General features: G+C 37.9%; 1 protein-coding gene across 1 annotated transcript in view; it reads left to right on the plus strand.

The window, feature by feature from the left end:
- Nucleotides 1–3128: 3128 nt before the first annotated feature.
- Nucleotides 3129–16889, plus strand: part of LRCH3 (leucine-rich repeats and calponin homology (CH) domain containing 3) — a gene marked incomplete at its 5' end in the record, with an annotated part of 34175 nt that continues 20414 nt past the window's right edge. Inside the window, 9 exons of the mRNA XM_010086596.1 lie at nt 3129–3273; nt 4805–4931; nt 5697–5802; nt 5987–6123; nt 7078–7187; nt 10126–10219; nt 10954–11074; nt 13472–13620; nt 15354–15430. Coding sequence (XP_010084898.1) covers nt 3129–3273; nt 4805–4931; nt 5697–5802; nt 5987–6123; nt 7078–7187; nt 10126–10219; nt 10954–11074; nt 13472–13620; nt 15354–15430 — 1066 coding nt within the window. The remainder of the gene's footprint in view (nt 3274–4804; nt 4932–5696; nt 5803–5986; nt 6124–7077; nt 7188–10125; nt 10220–10953; nt 11075–13471; nt 13621–15353; nt 15431–16889) is intronic.

The raw sequence follows: 16889 nt of genomic DNA on the forward strand, positions 1-16889 counted from the left end.
CCAGTAGCTCATCTACTTGGGGTTATGCTTTCATTTTATTCATTTTCTTTCAGTAGCTTTAAGGGAATGTTTCCTAAAAATCAGTAGGATCACAAGCATTGCTCTTCTCAGATTTTCATTTCAAGTTCTGAAAAGTTTAGGAAGTGAATGAAACAAATCCATTCATAAAACCAGGATCAATATGTATTAATTTATTTGGCTACTAGAATGAATGACAAACAAAAAGTAGAGTTAAGATTTATATCACAATATGCTTCAAATGCATTCGAAAATGTAATTGTTGTAATAGAATTTATTTTAATAGGGTTTATTCTAAATGTTATAATTGAGCAATCAAATGGCTTCAGGTTCCTCAAAAGATCTGTTTAGTGACATTATCTGAAAGATGCCTGTAACCTAAGCAGTTAATTTCCAGGGAGCAGCCTCACTCTTCTGGAGCAGCAGTTGTGCATGAGTTGTTCAGGTGAGCTGCTTTCCACGTGGGTGAGATCACATCAGCTACTTCAAGGGTATTCTTCAGTGTTTTTTGAGAAGCTGGTGATTGCGGTTTTGTTGTTATCGTTGTGAAACTGTGGAGTTTGCTTCTGGTCTTTAAGTTGTGTATGTGGAGAAAAAAAAGTCTGTTTACACAGTTCCAGATTTTGAACATATTGCTTCTTGAACAGCTGTACTTTGTCCTCTTATGGCAGTTCAGTCTGCCTTTTTCCTTCTGTCACTATACTGGTTGTCAGCCTCCTGGTGGCTTAGCTAATTATTTAAGTGAAAATATATTTTTGTTTGTAAGCTGAAAGCTAATATATCTTAGATTTGTCTGGTATAAAAGGAAATCCATGAGTGTGCTTTTAAGTTACAACACATGCTTCATAGTTTGAAGGAAAGCAGAACATTTTCTTGCCCTTCAAATGAAGTCACCCTAGTTGAGGGCAGTGTGTAGTAGCCAGTGTTACCATCAGGATTCACATCAATTCACAGATACCAGTATTGTTGCATCCCAGCAGCACATTCACGGCTGATGTCACACAGCTGCACTGGGTTATTATAGAGACATGAGACATCATGGGTGGGAGCCCACAGTTTACAGCGGCGGACATCATGTCACAATCTCTCTTCCATTAGCGTTTTGCCAGCGGCTGTTATGGTGGTTGCAGACCTTTGGGTTTGAATAGATGGCCAGGAATCTAGGCTTTGCTGGTTTAAATAAAAAAAAGTGTGGGGAACACATGCAGATCTCTGGTTACAAAAGGCAGATTTTTCATCAACAGAATTGTGTAGCACAGGCCAGGCTCAGAACTGGCTTTCATTGTCGTAGTTAATTGGAATGAGAGCAGAAGCTGTATTCCCATTGCAACAGGATTAGTGGACTGATCACATTAGCATCTCGTGATGAATTGGAATTTACCACCACCCGGATAGTTTGAGTGCCAGCAACAGTTGAGCTGCAGTTCCCTCTCTTTAGAGTGTCTGTAGTGGGTTAAAGTACCTTAAACAGTGCATCTTTATGGATCACTGATTTTCCTTTGGAGACAAAATTTGCGTTACAGTTTAAGTTAAAGATGTGTGAACAGAGCTCTGCTAATGTTTGATGTTAGAGGAACCTTCTTCTTTGTGTAGGAAGTTTACATTTAATGCCAAGTGATGCAATTTTAAACATCGTGTATTCTCTAGTTGCATTTAACATTGGATTTCCTGGCTTTCTGAGTGGAATCCCGATTAAGATGGAAAAGGTCAGTGATCTGACTCTGCTCTGAGATTTCATTTTGTGTTCGTACTGTTGGTTTTTTAGTCTTTCGCAAAGAGTTTACTTCCAAAAAACGCTTCCCCTTTGCCAAAATTCCACATGATGTTGCCTTCAAGGAAACGCATCCATTTTCAGCAGGCTAGGAGAGCCTTTTTTAGAGCAGATTTCTGGTAACAGTTATTTTAACCCATAAAATGTAAACACAAGTCAATCCTAGTTCAAATTACAGTAGCCATATTTCACTCATAGGCTTATTGATAGTAAAATTCAGCATTTGTGCTTTTGTGCGAGGAATTAGTAGCTCTTTGTATTTTATGGTATGTCAAGCAGCAAGGATGTGCATATACATATTAAAGCAAATAATCTGCATCACACTGAGTACTCCTTGCTTCTTAATTCATGCTACAACATTTGTACATAAATAACATCTCACAACAACATTCTGTCATTTTTGAGATAAATCTTTGCACAAATTGTAGTTTGCACAGTAGCTTTTACTGTAACACCTCTTTATTTTCTGGTTGTTGTTGAACAGTTATTTTATGGATACAATAGCAGAAGAATATCGGGCATTGGAACAGGCTGCCCAGGGAAGTGGTGGAGTCACCATCCCTGGAGGTGTTCAAGAAACGTGTAGATGTGGTGCTGAGGGACATGGGTTAGTGGGTTAGGTGGTGTTGGGTTGACAGTTGGACTTGATGATCCTTGATGTCTTTTTCCAACCTTAATGATTCTGTGATTCTAGGAAGACCCTTTATTGAAAATCCTTCCATTGCCTGGTTGAGATTACAGGTTTGAACTGGTATCTTTCTGAAGGAGAGAATGTGTTGACTAGAGTACAGAAGGCTTGTCTAAGGTCTGTGCCTCATGTTTCCCCTCTTGGAACTGTTACCTATAAATATGTGTGTATTTATATGAAGTATGTTTTACACCAGAAATTGGAAGCTGAGATTTCCATGTAGCAGAGTACTTTGGCAGGGGGCTGAGAGAAAAAATACTTTCTGATTCTTTTCATTACAGCACTGCCCATCCAATACCAACTCCATAATCTAAAGATGGTCCTGGAAAAGAGATTTGAAGCTGGGCTTTCAGCATCTTAAACTAGCTTCCTCTAAGCATAAGGCAGTTTGAGATATGAAAGTGTGACTATGAAAGGAGTCTTGAATTTGGCTCTCCTTTCTCCTTGTGGCTGTAAGATTTTAAAAGATGTTGGTTTATTTCTTGTGTGAAGTGAGTTGCTTCATAATCTTGAAACTTTTGCAGGCAGGACAGTGAAACGGATTCTTGTCCAACTGTTCCTACTGTGTGAGGGCAAATATACAGACAATACGTGTCCTCATGAAGTTTTAAGAAAGCTTTACTGAATTTTATTTTTTTTTCCTCACTTCAGATTTATCACGGAACAGACTGTCAGAGCTTCCAGCAGAAGCATGTCACTTTGTCTCCCTCGAGAGTCTTAATTTGTACCAGAACTGCATTCGATATATTCCTGAGGCTGTTTTGAACTTACAGTCTTTAACGTTTCTCAATATCAGGTAACGATTGTCTTAGAAATTTTGCTTTATCATCAGTAGTCTACATTTATAAATTCTGATGCATCCATAAGGAGTGCTAACATGGTGTGTAATTATCTCTCTGGTATATTTTATGTCGTTGAATCAAAGTAACCAGAACCAGTCTTACCCACTTAGGTGAATCAGGGAACACGAGGATTAAGCAGAAGCTTGTAGAAGTGGAGTATAAAGAAGACAGCTAATTCCAACTTAAAGCACTCACAAAATAAATTCCAGTAATTTTCATGTGAAATACAGGCATGCAGACTGAAAAGAGGTGATCGAGCTTTTGGATGGTCTTTACCGTTCAGCTCTCAGCAACTGAATAAGGCTTACGCCATTTCCCTTTACCTTTGCTGTACTGGTGGCTTTTAAAGATCTTTCTCAACCGTTAATACTTCTCTGCCAGCATCAAAAGATAATTGCTGCAACTTAACCTGTTGATGAAATTGAACTGTATACAGCATCCTCCAGTTGTAGAAGGTATTTTCAGAGTTGTGGAAAGTTCCTCATCACAAGTTGACAGGGATATCAATCAAGAAAAACTTCAGGCTATTTCCTTCTGGTGTTATACTTTTACTAATTTAGTATGCTTATGTTTCTTTGTTGTCTTGTTTTATTGATGGTGAGAATGGTAGGAATAGGATATGAATCAGGTATGGGTTTCCTATTGCTATGATCTCTAGTAGGTGCGGTCCAATTATTATTCTTTTAAAAGCTGTTGTTGGTTCACCTGCTGCTCAGAACTTTTTTTGTTTTGCTTTAATGGTGGAGAAATCTGGGTTTCAAGCATGAAAAAATACAGCAGCATAGTTTGATAAATTTCAATAGCTGATCAAAGCCTTATTTAAGATCCTAATAACTTTTTTTCTAATCAACCAGTCGCTGCTCCTTGCTATGTTTTATTTTTAAATGAAAACTTTTTATTTTACAATCCATTCTCATCCTGCTTGATTCTCATCTGAGGTAATGGTCTAGTCATATGACCTCATATTTGCTTTAATAGTAGTTGGTTATGAAATTTCAGAGACTGGATTTTGTATTAATTAAATCCATCATACCAAGATTCTTGATCCACATCACTTACTCAATTAGAAATATACTTTAAATATTCAGTAAGTAATTATTTTCTCTGTGGCGTTTTGTATGTGCTGACCTGCAGTACTACCCATGAGAAAGGCTTTTGCACTCTGTTCAAACATGCTCATTTGTGCCAGAGAGTGGCAAGTTATCAAAAGCACCTGAAAGGGCACAAAGATACCATATTCCCCAGCACTGTGTTCAAAAGCATCTGAGTGGGCTTGGTAGCTGATATTCAGAGTTTGTTCACACATAACTAGATAAAGCAAGTAATGAAGAACAACTTTATGGAACTACTTTTAACAGTAATTACATAAAAACTGAGTTGATCATCTAAATGGACATCTTTCATTGTATGTCTTTCATTGCATTAAAATGTGAGGTGATTTCTCTTTAGAGTTCTGATGATTTTGTTTTCTTTCTGTCCAAAAAGTCGAAACCAGCTTTCAACACTGCCAGTACACCTCTGTAGTCTACCACTAAAAGTTTTGATAGCAAGTAATAATAAGTTGGTTTCAATACCTGAAGAAATTGGACAGCTCAGACAGCTGACAGAGCTTGTGAGTATGCAGCTATTTTTTAACTATTACTATTCAGTCTTTAATTTCTAATAGTATTTAATAGATTTGGAGGTGTTTCGGAAGAAATAACAATTTTTTAAACTGATCAAAGTAATGCAGTAATTAGGGTGCTATCTGGGCATGTGCAAGATCAACATCGTGTTTCTCATCTGCTGAGAACTTTGTGATTGTAAACCAGTCACTTGTATGCAATAGCAAGTTACTTCAATCTGCTGTTAGCCTAAGGAAGATTTCTGTCTGCCATAGTATCTCCAACTATGTTTTGACTTTGTGTAGAGGTGTTAGAAAAGAGTTTGAAATACTCAGAGATTTTTAACTTTTTTATGTGAGGAAAAGATGCCTTGCACCGGAGAGCAAATGACCCATGTCAATTTAACTAGGGGTCTTCCATATTTTTGAAAGGAAGGCTAGATGTAATTAGAGTTCTTGGTGCATTTGTTTCTGTCAAAAAGCTTTTATGTAGCAGGTTTGGCTGCCTCAAATAATATGGAATAACATGAATGAGATTACTTGAAATAAAACTTCTTCATCTGAATGCTTAATATTTTAAAGCTTTTATTTCCCCATGCATTTTAAATGAGAATAATGCTTCACATCAGCAATGAGATGTAATGAATGTAAGGATCTGAGGTGTTACGTAAAGAGTTGTCTTTTTTTTTTCAGTCCCTAAATAAAGGGCTACACATTTTAGTTAACAGAGGCTTACCGGTCAGTGGTAACTCATTTCTTATTCTTGCTTTGTAGGACGTGAGCTGTAATGAAATACAGACAATACCTCCACAAATTGGCAATTTGGAATCCTTGCGAGACCTCAATGTCAGAAGAAATAATTTGGTGCGTTTACCTGAAGGTGAGATGAAGGCTGTCAGTTATAACAGCAGAAACTTCAAGCACTCCTTTATTTTCAATACCTTTTTTTTTTCCCGAGAGCTAAAAGCAGTGTACTTAATTATTTTGCAAAACAAACATTTTTATTCTTGCTTTTCTTATATTCTTTTAATCTAATGAATTGTATGTTTATTTTCTATCTCCAGAGCTTGCTGAGTTGCCCTTGATTCGATTAGATTTCTCCTGCAATAAAATAACAACAATACCAGTTTGTTATAGGAACCTCAGACATCTGCAGACCATCATGTTAGAGAACAACCCTCTCCAGTCCCCCCCAGCACAGGTAAAGCACAGCTCGGAATTCAGATGACTAGTTCAACTAAAAAGGGGCAGAACGAAGTTAAAAGCTGAAGGATTATATTACAAACTTTATTTAAGAACAACAGGATTTTAAATAAATTGTATAATCTAGTAATCTAGAAGTGTTTAATGTACAGCACAGCTTGAGAGATCCCTTTTTCTTCTCCTACTTTACTGTATTAGTAGTCTCACCTTGGGATATTACTAAGAACTAAATACTGTTAATATTATGCTAATGTTAGGTGAACGTTTTTGCTTTCAGTGTAGGAGAGGGGAAGCTCTGTTAGGCAAGACTGATTTTGTGACATTCAAATGTCAAAATTTTGACTGAGGCCTCAGTGCTGCTGTGTGCTGGTTCACTTTGCAGCAGAGTCCTCAAATTGGCCTTTGAGCTAGAAACTGCAACATGGTTAGTGACTAATTTGATTTTTTAAAGTGGGTATATGGGCCCTTGAGTATTACAGGTTCTACTGTGAGCTGCTGCTTCTGAGTCAAGAGTGACACTTGCTGAGACCTGTAGTTTTGTCTCCCTTTTGAAAGCAAAGACAGCTGCTACTAGCTTCATTCACTTTACATCTGAGCTTGCTTTGGCAGTCTGCCGCTGCCACTCAAAGCTGGGCATGGGTGGGATGCATCTGTTCTGATGCCAAGGGTATAAATTCTAGTACTTGTAAGTGTTTATGTCTTCTTTGCTTGGTGAAATTTCAGCATCCAGCTGACAGGGTTGCGTGCAGACCAGATGTACTTGGAGGACAGCTTCCATTTGTCTATCACGGGTGTCCCGTGATGCTCCACTATAGCTGTTTCTCTAAAACGCAGTGAGATTAGAAGAAAAGATGCACTGGCGACATAAATGTGCTTGTTTATTACTCTCAGCTACAGGCTAAATGTATTGTCAAATTATATTTATGAAATTATTGTAATCTTTTTTTTAAAGATATGCATAAAAGGAAAAATTCACATATTTAAGTACCTGAACATAGAAGCATGCAAGATAGCTCCAGACCTGCCTGATTATGATAGGAGACCCATGGGATTTGGATCTTGGTAAGTTTGGCACAATCCAAGTTCCTAGTTTTGATGACATTCAGTAAAATTTTGTCAGTTGTCTGAGTTTTTAAAAAAATAGATCTAAGAATTGTTCTTCAGTAAGTGTGTTGATGGAGGTGGCTTTGAAGAATATAATTTGTGTTATTTCATGGTGCATTCTACCAAGGTACTGCTATATAAGAAGCGAAGAGCAGTTCGGAAGAGAACCTGGGCAATATAATGAAAGGCAGTGTTAGAGCTGTGATTTTTAACCTTTTGTACAGAATTATCTAACTGCTGTGCTCAAACCACAGGTGTAAATGCAGATCTCCACCCAATTAGTAAACTGTGATTTTTGGCAAGCATTCACTTGGCACTGTTGCTTAGCATTGTAACACAAATATTGGAACAGTCAGGCATATCAGCTGATAAATTAAGATATCTAGAGAAAAGCAGGAGTTAAGATTTATTTTGGTTACATGATACAGAAGAAAGGGAGTCCGTGAAGTGTAAAACTAAATATATATAAAAATTACCTTAGTCATCTTGGAAGGTGGTAATAAGGTGTGGAGGAGTAAGTTGCTAAAGGATGTACTGCTGTTCTTAGCAGCAATAAAACAAAGCAGAGGGCCTCACAATAAATCATCATGAGTTACATTTGTGAAGAAGAATTTGTGTGAGGGACTGAGAGTGATTCCTCATCAGCACTGAATGTCTTAAATTATTTTTCTAGAACTGTCAGAGCTTTGTAGCGGTTCTTTTGGCATTGATGCAGACTGGTATAGTCTGGAGTTAGAAAGTTTAAAATATGAAGTACTCATGCATGAACCAATGTAGTGGATATTCTGGGATTTGGGCAACTGGTCTGTCTTACAGGAGGAAAAAATTTGTGTTCTAGCATGGCTTTGGAGCTGTCTTTTTGAAATGTTGGCAAGTATTGTCTTTCCTTTGGCTGTTGGCCTTTAGCTTCTCATCCTTTGACTTCAAGCCTTACATAGCTTCCTGGGTAGGTTGTAGTTGCCCCAAAATGCTCTGATCTATCCAAATGCCTAATTGCTGTTTCTTGTAGTTTGTTGGTCAGGGAGGAATAAAAATCTTAAATCTCAGCTGATTTCAGGATGGCTGCTGTATGATTATAAACATGGGAAGTGTGCAGCATTGAATAGCTGTTTTCAGATGTGAGAGTGGGAGAGACAGAAAGCAGCTTTTGTGTTAAAAAGGAGAAGTCTTGGGAACAGTGGTTATGAATTTTTGAGCTTCCAGATAACCTTAGTGTTACATGCATAGCTTTTCAAAATCTCTAATTGAGAAGGAAGGCTATAAGAAGAAAATTTGTACCAAAACACTGCCCCATTTTTGAGATGTAGCCAGATAGTCATTTTGATGCTCTTCAATTTGCAATAATTGTTCAACTTACAACAGGGTTCTCAGGAGATACTGAAAATATTGATGCATTTAAAATGGAATTATACTGCAGATGGATCTTTCTTTTCGCTGACCCATGTTTTAAGTACTGTGAACTGTTAGCATATAAGTATGGTTCTGTTGTCAGTGATTCAAGTTAACAGTTCTTTAACTGCGCTGGGCGATTTCATGGTCATTCTTTTTTCTTCCCCACCCAAAAGAAGGGAATTGTTTTCTCCTTCCCTTTTTTCTCTCTAGGGGTTTATTATGCAGATGATCTTTCTGTTCAAACACAGGGCTGTAAGGGCAGAACTCCGAGTTAGTCAAAGTTCCATGCAGATAACGAGAGCTTGGCTTTTGATGTATCTGCATACAAGGAGATGTATGGCCTAATGTTGCTCATCTGTAGCTCTCCATCCCTGCTCTTACTTTTGTTCTTTTTTATGTCTATCTGAAAATTAAAATAACCCAGGATAATAGTCACTGTTCTGCAAATTCCTGTGCATGCATATGGTGCAATAATAATAATAATAAGTAATTTGAAAGTAAGTATTTCCTGAAAGAGGGATTTCAGAGGGAGCAGCAACTTCAGAGCAATACCAGTGAGAAAATGACCCGCAATTTAGTTATGATGGGGTGAAGCAATTAGCTTCTTGAAATTCGTTCTTCCTTGTGTATTATGTAGTAATTACTGCTGCAGTTCTCCCTGGGGCATGGAGCGGCAGTAGGACAGTTGAGCCATTGTGAAATGCCATCTGCAGTGGATCAGACAAGTCCCATTGTCTGTTTTACTGTAGCTATCTGCAGCAGTTGCCAGACTTTGACATCTGTGATGGCTGTAGTGCTGAATTACGTAGTTTCTAAGCCCAGAAATTTAGAGAAGAACTGTATGGCTGTTTGGTTATGTGTATTGTAACACGAGGCACTTGTCTTACGCCTTTGTCTGGCCATGTCATTGACAAAGTCAGGCTCTGTAGGTAAAAACTGTACTTCTATATTTTATTATGAAGTGTTTGAAATACTGTCCAGCTTACTGCACAGTTTCTTAGGTAATTATGATTCAGAAGACACTTATGTAATACATTCTGCATACTTTTGTGTAGATGTGGTATGTTCTGTATTTTTAGTAATTTTGCATGGGTTTATGCTTACTTATGAAAAAGTTTGTAGGGCAGTGTTTTTCAACCAAAACAGATGAGTAGCAGAAAATGAAAGTTTGCCTTGTTAAACAGTGAAATAACAGACCACTTTGAAGTTTTCTTTGTCATAACTTGTTTTGGCAGTGTTTGAAGTATGGATATATACTTTGGATCAGATTAGCTCTTAAAACGCTAGGCAGTGGCAGGTGGACAGCTGGCTGGCAGGTATGTTTGTGTTTGTAAGCGCATGCCTCCTGTTCCATGTGGCAGATGCAGTATGATACTTTCTAATGTGCTGAGCTTGTGAACGCACTGCAACTGGGCTTGGTAACTTATTCTGCTTTTGTTCTGTAATAGCTGAGAAGCTTTTGGTGGTGTTTATGTTACAGTAACTAAAACTGTGTTTTTGACAGCCATGAGGAACTCTATTCTGGTCGTCCGTACGGAGCACTTGATTCTGGCTTCAACAGTGTGGACAGCGGAGACAAAAGGTGGTCAGGGAATGAAGTAAGTGTTGCAGCTTTATTTTTGTTGAGTTCGGTGTTGTAAAGGAAAGAGTACGCATACACGTGGAAGTATACTCAATAGGTAATGTGTATATGCTAGTGTGCAGGTTGCTTTGAGACAAAATTATTTGTTGCTTTGTTGGAGAAAAACAGGCGTAATTTTTATGGGATGAACACAAAGTTGGAAATAATAAGAGAAATGTATAAAACGGTGCATGACAGATTAATTTACTGGAGCATATAAGATGAGAAAAATGGGGTTCTTCATTCTAAAAAAAAGCTTTTAACTGTGTCATATTACAATGTTGAGTCAACTACAATTACTCATGAGTAGTTGTTACAATAAAATAAATCTGAACATGAAAATTAAGCCTCAAATAACAGATGGAAATTTTGTCTGCTTTCTTTGGAGCTTGTTTCAAATGTTAAAATCTGCTTGCCATTTAGAAGCAGGAAAATGGGATCTTTTGGCAAGGAGATTGTCAATTATTCTTCCCAGGAAGAAGCTCCCTTTTCCTCTTGGGACAGCTAGAAAAGGCAGTAGTTGTGACCTAAAGTGTTTCAGTGAACTATACTCTATGCCTGCTTGCACTCCTAGCTTGGGTTTTGCTTCAAGTTAGTGTTTTGTAGGTGCAAAACAGGACAGTTGAAATAAAAATGCGAATTAAGAGGTAGTAGCTTGCAAGATGTTGCTGAAGAAAAATGTTTCCCGACTTCACTGTTTGTTTCCTAAAGCCAACAGATGAGTTCTCGGATCTCCCTTTACGTGTGGCAGAGATCACTAAAGAACAGAGATTGCGAAGAGAAAGTCAGTATCAAGAAAACCGAGGGAGCACGGTCGTAACTAATGGTGGAGGTAAGTAGTGATCTTTGGCTAACAATATCTATCGTCATCATTATTAAAGTTCCAGAAACATTATCTGGGAAACATTGTGTCAGCTTCTGCATATGTGCTAAGTTAAAGTCTCCAACTGCTTCAAACAGTATTTTGGAATATTGTATTTCAGTGCATGGAGTTTTGCTGCTTGATCTACTGGGGAAGATTTACAGAAGTAGTAAATTGTCAGTGCTCTGTGCAGACTGCTGTCGGAATGGGATGAGCAGTTTTGCCAGGGAATTTCCTATTTCCAAGTAGCAAAAATGCTTTGTTCAGCAGTCTTGGATTTTAATCCAAACATGCAAGCCATGTAGGAGGGATTGGTATTTGTGAGTGACATTCCTTTTTTCTACCTTCTCAATTGGTTGTCCTGCAGTTTTACGGTAGCCCCCTCATATTTGTTCAAGAGGTGATAGCACTTTCCATGTTTCTTGATCTTAGCACTCCTTCGCCATCTTAATTTCCAATAATCTGCTGCTTCCACTGCATCTTTATATGTTCCAGTTATAGCATTCTTCCAGGTTTGGTTTTTTTTCAGTCATTCCCTCTTCTCTATTTTTCTGCTCTACTTATTTTTAGATCTCATCCCCATATACTTTAATTTTTCTTCTTTCTCACCTGCTTCCTGTTTTCCTTTTTACCCTAGTGGCTACAACTCATATTCAGTATCTGAGTGTCACTCTTGCCAGCTACTTTTAATCTTCCATGCCCAGCTCCCACTTCTCCTTTTTCTCTTCCTTCCTCCTCTCCCTCTTCATCTTTTGCCATCTTCTCTTCTTGGTCTTATTCTTCTCTGCCACAATATTCTGTGGGCCTTGCCACCTTCTAGAAATGTCTGAAACTTTTTGCTGAACTCACGCTCTTTTACATGTTAACGGACAAAAAAATCGGTTCAAACAGTTAAATTTGGCACAGCTAGAAGAACTGAAGACAAGGTGTCGTGGGAAGCTGTGGGCAGCCTTAATAACAGGTAGTGCTGCCAGCTCCGCCTCCAAGACTAACTTTATTTTGTTCTTTGGGTTTTGTACACCAGAGATTTCAAAATGCCTCCCTAGTCTTTTAAGATGGAGCACAGTCAGTTCTTGAGTAGGAGTATCTGAGACGGGCGCAAGCCATGGCACGTGGCTGTCAGTGATCCGGGAGATCCTTTCCAATTTTGTGTTCCCTAACACAGACACTAATGTCTTTCACCCTCTACTGTATTATTACTATTATTGTTGTTGTTATATTTAAGTTTAATAAGCAAGCTTGGAACAAAGGGGAGTTTTGGTTTGGTTTGTTGGGGTTTTTGTAAAATTTGAAACTGAAATAGAGATTTAATGAAGCTGAAGTAAATAGGAGTGCTGTTTTGGATGGTTGTAGAAGCAGAGGAGGTGGCTTTGGCAGTAACAGTTGCTAGATTGTGTGGCGAGGCAAAGAGAAGTCTGTTTTAGACAAGCAGGAAAGGGGCGGGGGAGGAGAAAAGAATGTCTGCAAGAGAGTCTGGAGCAAGTTTAGGGAGAGTTTTAAGAAAAAGAAAGCTGTAGTGCTCAGAAAGGGAGCTTATGCTTTCCCCTTCATGCCCAGCACAGTATTTTTTCACCAGGGTGTTTGCTCGATGTCATAACTCTCAGAATCCCTGAGCAGAATGTATAAAAGCAGTGACAAGTGAAAAAATTGCCCTAGATAATGTTGCCCACAGAAGGGTAAATCAATACTGGCCACACTGTACTGTTTCTTGCTCTCATTTCAGTGGTTCGTAATTTCTTTTTTCATTACTCTTTTTTAAGTAAAACTGCAGATGCTTTTATATGGTTTTAGAGAGGTGTTGCTTTGGGTACTGTCCTTCATTGTTTCGACATACACTTTTCATATTTGTTGCATTGGCATCCAGATGACTTAGACGTGCTGCCCTGTTTTGTTGTTGCAGTAGTAAAAATAGTAGAAGTATCAGTCATATCCATTCTAATTTTTCTGACAGAGATGACTTAGAACCAAGAGTAATTATTCAAAACATACACAAATCATTGTACAGTCTTGATGTTAGCTGACAGATTTTGATAGATGGTTTTTGGTATTTGAAAAAAAGTCACAGTATTTACTTTACTTTTGCAGTGACTGAAAAAGTATTTGCAGCCAGCAATATAAAACTACATGCTTGATACACGTTTCTCATTGCTTTTTAAAAAGCATAAATTTTGTCATTATTTCAGAATTTGATGTTCAAAAAACATTAATGGGCCTGGCAAAATCCAGGAGCTTTTAGGCTGAGCTTTCTGAGACAGAAGAAAGTAGGGCCTTTGTTCCTGACTTTGCTTTTTTGTTGTTTTGTGGTTTTTTTTTCCTCTCTTGTTGGTTATCTAATTATGGGTGTTTTCTTTGTGTGTGTATGTCAAGTGGAACATGATCTCGATCAGATCGACTATATTGATAGCTGTGCCACAGAAGAGGAGGAGGAAGAGGTGAGGCAACCCAAGTGCATGGACTCAGACAGCCTCAGCTCACAGTTCATGGCATATATTGACCAGCGGCGAATCTCTAATGAGGTGGTACTTTTACTTAAATTAGTCAAATTCATACACCCAGGCAAGCCTTTGTGATGGTATTAATGCTTCTTGTCCTCAGAGGTTTTCTTTGGTGGTTGTTGTGGGTTTTTATATATTAAGAAAAAAAAAAAATTTAAAATGGCAAACTTGGCATATACTGTCCTAATAATAGCTGCTTTTATTGATTGCTTACTGTATCCAAATGATGTCCTGGCACAGACAAGGACAATGATGCCTGTAAAGTTACTGTCACTTTTCTTTAGCTCATGTCATTTCATTGCTTTCTAGTGCACAAGAACTAGCGTGCACTTGAATAAAATTCACTAGAGTTGCTTTGAAATTGTACAGATTGCCAAAACAGGAAGGTGCCTTTGTTCCAGTTGTTGTAGCAGCCACTGCTGTGAACACATGGAGAAATCTGTTCCCTGTGAAGGCGTTTGGATGGTACACTTCTGGAGAGGTGTCCTCAGAAATCTAACCTATAAAAACAGATTTTCAGCCACATAATAGTTCCCTCTGTGTTCTGTCAGTCTTAATTAATACCTATGTACATGGGTGTGCAGTTCCGTGGCTCACTGTACATATTACATGAAAACCTGTCAGAGAAAATCTTTGTGGACTAAATACTTAAGAGGTACTTACTGTGCTGCAATTCAGATGTGTCCTTTCAAAGTTTTGTGTGTTTTGAAGGAGAAAGCTATTAGCTCTTTGAAGAAAGAAAAAGAGAAAAAAAAAAAAGAAGAAGGAACTTCAGCATTCATGGAGGAGCCTGGTCCCTATTTTGATCCGCTTTACATTACTGTGTTTAAAATCAGTGACAGGGATATCTGAGAGCTGCATTCATTTTGCAAATCTCATAAATCCGATATCAAATCACAAAAGCTAGTGCCACTGGAAGCATAGACACGAGCAAAACTCAGAAAAGGCAACTATTGGCAATACAACCCGCAGACTCCGCTGTAGGATAGTGAAAAGGCATTGATCAGCATCAGAAGAGCCATTCATAGGGATCTATCTATTCATAAAAAATAAACTGTTTGCTTTTAACTGAACCAGTGGTTTCTCTAAAAAGGCAATCCAAAGTACTGCTTAGGAAGGCTGTGTGCACTATAGCAACATACATGCAGGCATGAGTGAAAATTGGCAAGTTCAACTTGAAAAGTTTCCATTTTCCTACATTAATGGGTATGAGTAAAAGTTTTAAAGTAACACCACGGGCAATGTATCTCTGTTCCCAATGGGTTAAATGATTTCATAGCTCAGATTAAGCCTCTGGTGTTCTCATTCATCACATTTTTTGCTTTCTTACTCCCTCTGTGACCTGAGGGCATCAGCTATTGTATCCTGTATTTCTGGGAGTCCAGACTGCATTGCTGTACACTTTTATATACATTCTTCAGAGCTTAACTCTTCATTTCTTCTAAGTGTCATTAACTATTTTCTACTTACGTTTGCTTCTCTGCATGATTCTTAATAATGGAGGGTTTTAAACTCTTCAGTTTATTATTAGGCATATTTAATCTTGAAACTAAAGTTTCTTTAAGTTGCAGGAAAAAATAAAAATGAACTTGCCAAGTTGGAAATGAACATCCCCGATTTGTATTTTCTGTTTCTTTGACAGGTATTTTGAATACCAGTAATTACAAATGTTGTTCTACAAATATATTATTTGACATTAATGTACAGTTTTCTGAATAAGTTGCTAACTTAGCCTTCTGTGTGATTTTGCTTAGGGCTCACCAGTAAAGCCTGTGTCCATCAGAGAGTTTCAGAGAACAGAGGATACAAGGCGATATTTACATCAAAATAGGTAAGAATGCGGTAACAATAATGTTACACAAAGTTTCATGATGAATGCAGAGTGCACATTTACTGAATGTGTTTTAAAAATGACATTGTTTTCTGTTGGTTCAGCATGCATGGCACTTTTATGTAAATAAATTGCTGCTCCGCATTAGGAATATTTATTCTAACAATGGCAGTGACCAAAAAGCTCAGCTGTTCTAAGCCAATGCTCAGCTTTAAATTGGTTCATTAAAGAAATCTGACAAATTAAAGCGTATACTTTTAAACTGGTTTAATGTCTGCTTTTCATGGTTTAATTTGTCTTTGATTAAATGATTGTCTTAAGCTATATTACATAGAAGGCAGAAGGAATAAATGTACCGCAGGTTTAGGGGAAGCTCAGAGTTACTGTGGAATATGTGATGTGCTATGAGGTCACGTTCTTGGTGGACTCTTGGTACCTGTAAGTACTGGGTGTGTCTAGTTTAAAATATGATTTTCTGTGCTTTAATCATGACTTTACATCAAGGGAAGAAGGGATGGAATGGGAGTCAGTGCTGAAAACAGGTCACCTAGTTTAATGAAGTACACTTTTTGAATTCTGTCCATACTCTTTAATGGTTACTTGGCTTGTTGGAGGGAATGCTTATCCGTAAAATGTGGGTCAGAGCTGGACAGGATATAAATGAGGTGGTTAGGTTTGAAAAGGGACTTTTGAGTGTATATTTAAAAGAACAGAAGATAAGCAAATGCGTAGCTTCTTGCTAATGGAACTAAAATAAAAATTGGTAGAACCTCTAATATGCCATTGAAGCATTTCAGTATTCTGTGAACTGAAAGTGAATGTGCAAGGACTCAGCAGAAACCCAGCACAGTTGTACTAGGAATGTTTAAAAAAAAAAAAAAAAAAGACAACTGCTAGCCATAAGTATGTCATTAGTTATGCTGTCAGCAGAAATTAATTTTTAATGGCATTCTAAAATTGTATTGAAAGAGAAATCAAGTCATGTGTGAATTTTTCCAGAGTTACGGCAACATTTTAATAGGAATTCTGAAATGTGCAGTCAATGTGCAGGTAAAGTAGCTGTACTGGTATACAGGAGGGTAGCTCCTTGCAGCATGTATCAGCGTTCCTTATCCTGTAGTGTCTGCAGGTAAGACAAAAAATAATACAGCAGTCTGACGTATTCTCCCCAAATAAAGTGAGTGCTCTTGGTTTGAAGGACTGATATTTTTTTTTGTTTGTTTATTTATTCTTCTGTTTGAACATTTGTGGTCAACATGGAAGTAGGCAGACTTTACAAACACTGGATTCCATGGAATATCTGAAGGAAATAAGACAAGAGAAGGCTAGTTAACCATGAGGGAGCTGCTGTTTACGTAGACAGGTTTTAATGATAAAGGAAGTTGTAGTTCACTAGGGTATCCAGTGTCTTCGAAATTTAACTTAAGGATGGCAGGCGGTCTTCATGTGGAAGTGGTTC

Source organism: Pterocles gutturalis, unplaced genomic scaffold (genome assembly GCF_000699245.1).
Source record: "Pterocles gutturalis isolate BGI_N339 unplaced genomic scaffold, ASM69924v1 scaffold12556, whole genome shotgun sequence".
In the NCBI taxonomy this organism is placed as follows: Eukaryota; Metazoa; Chordata; class Aves; order Pterocliformes; family Pteroclidae; genus Pterocles; species Pterocles gutturalis.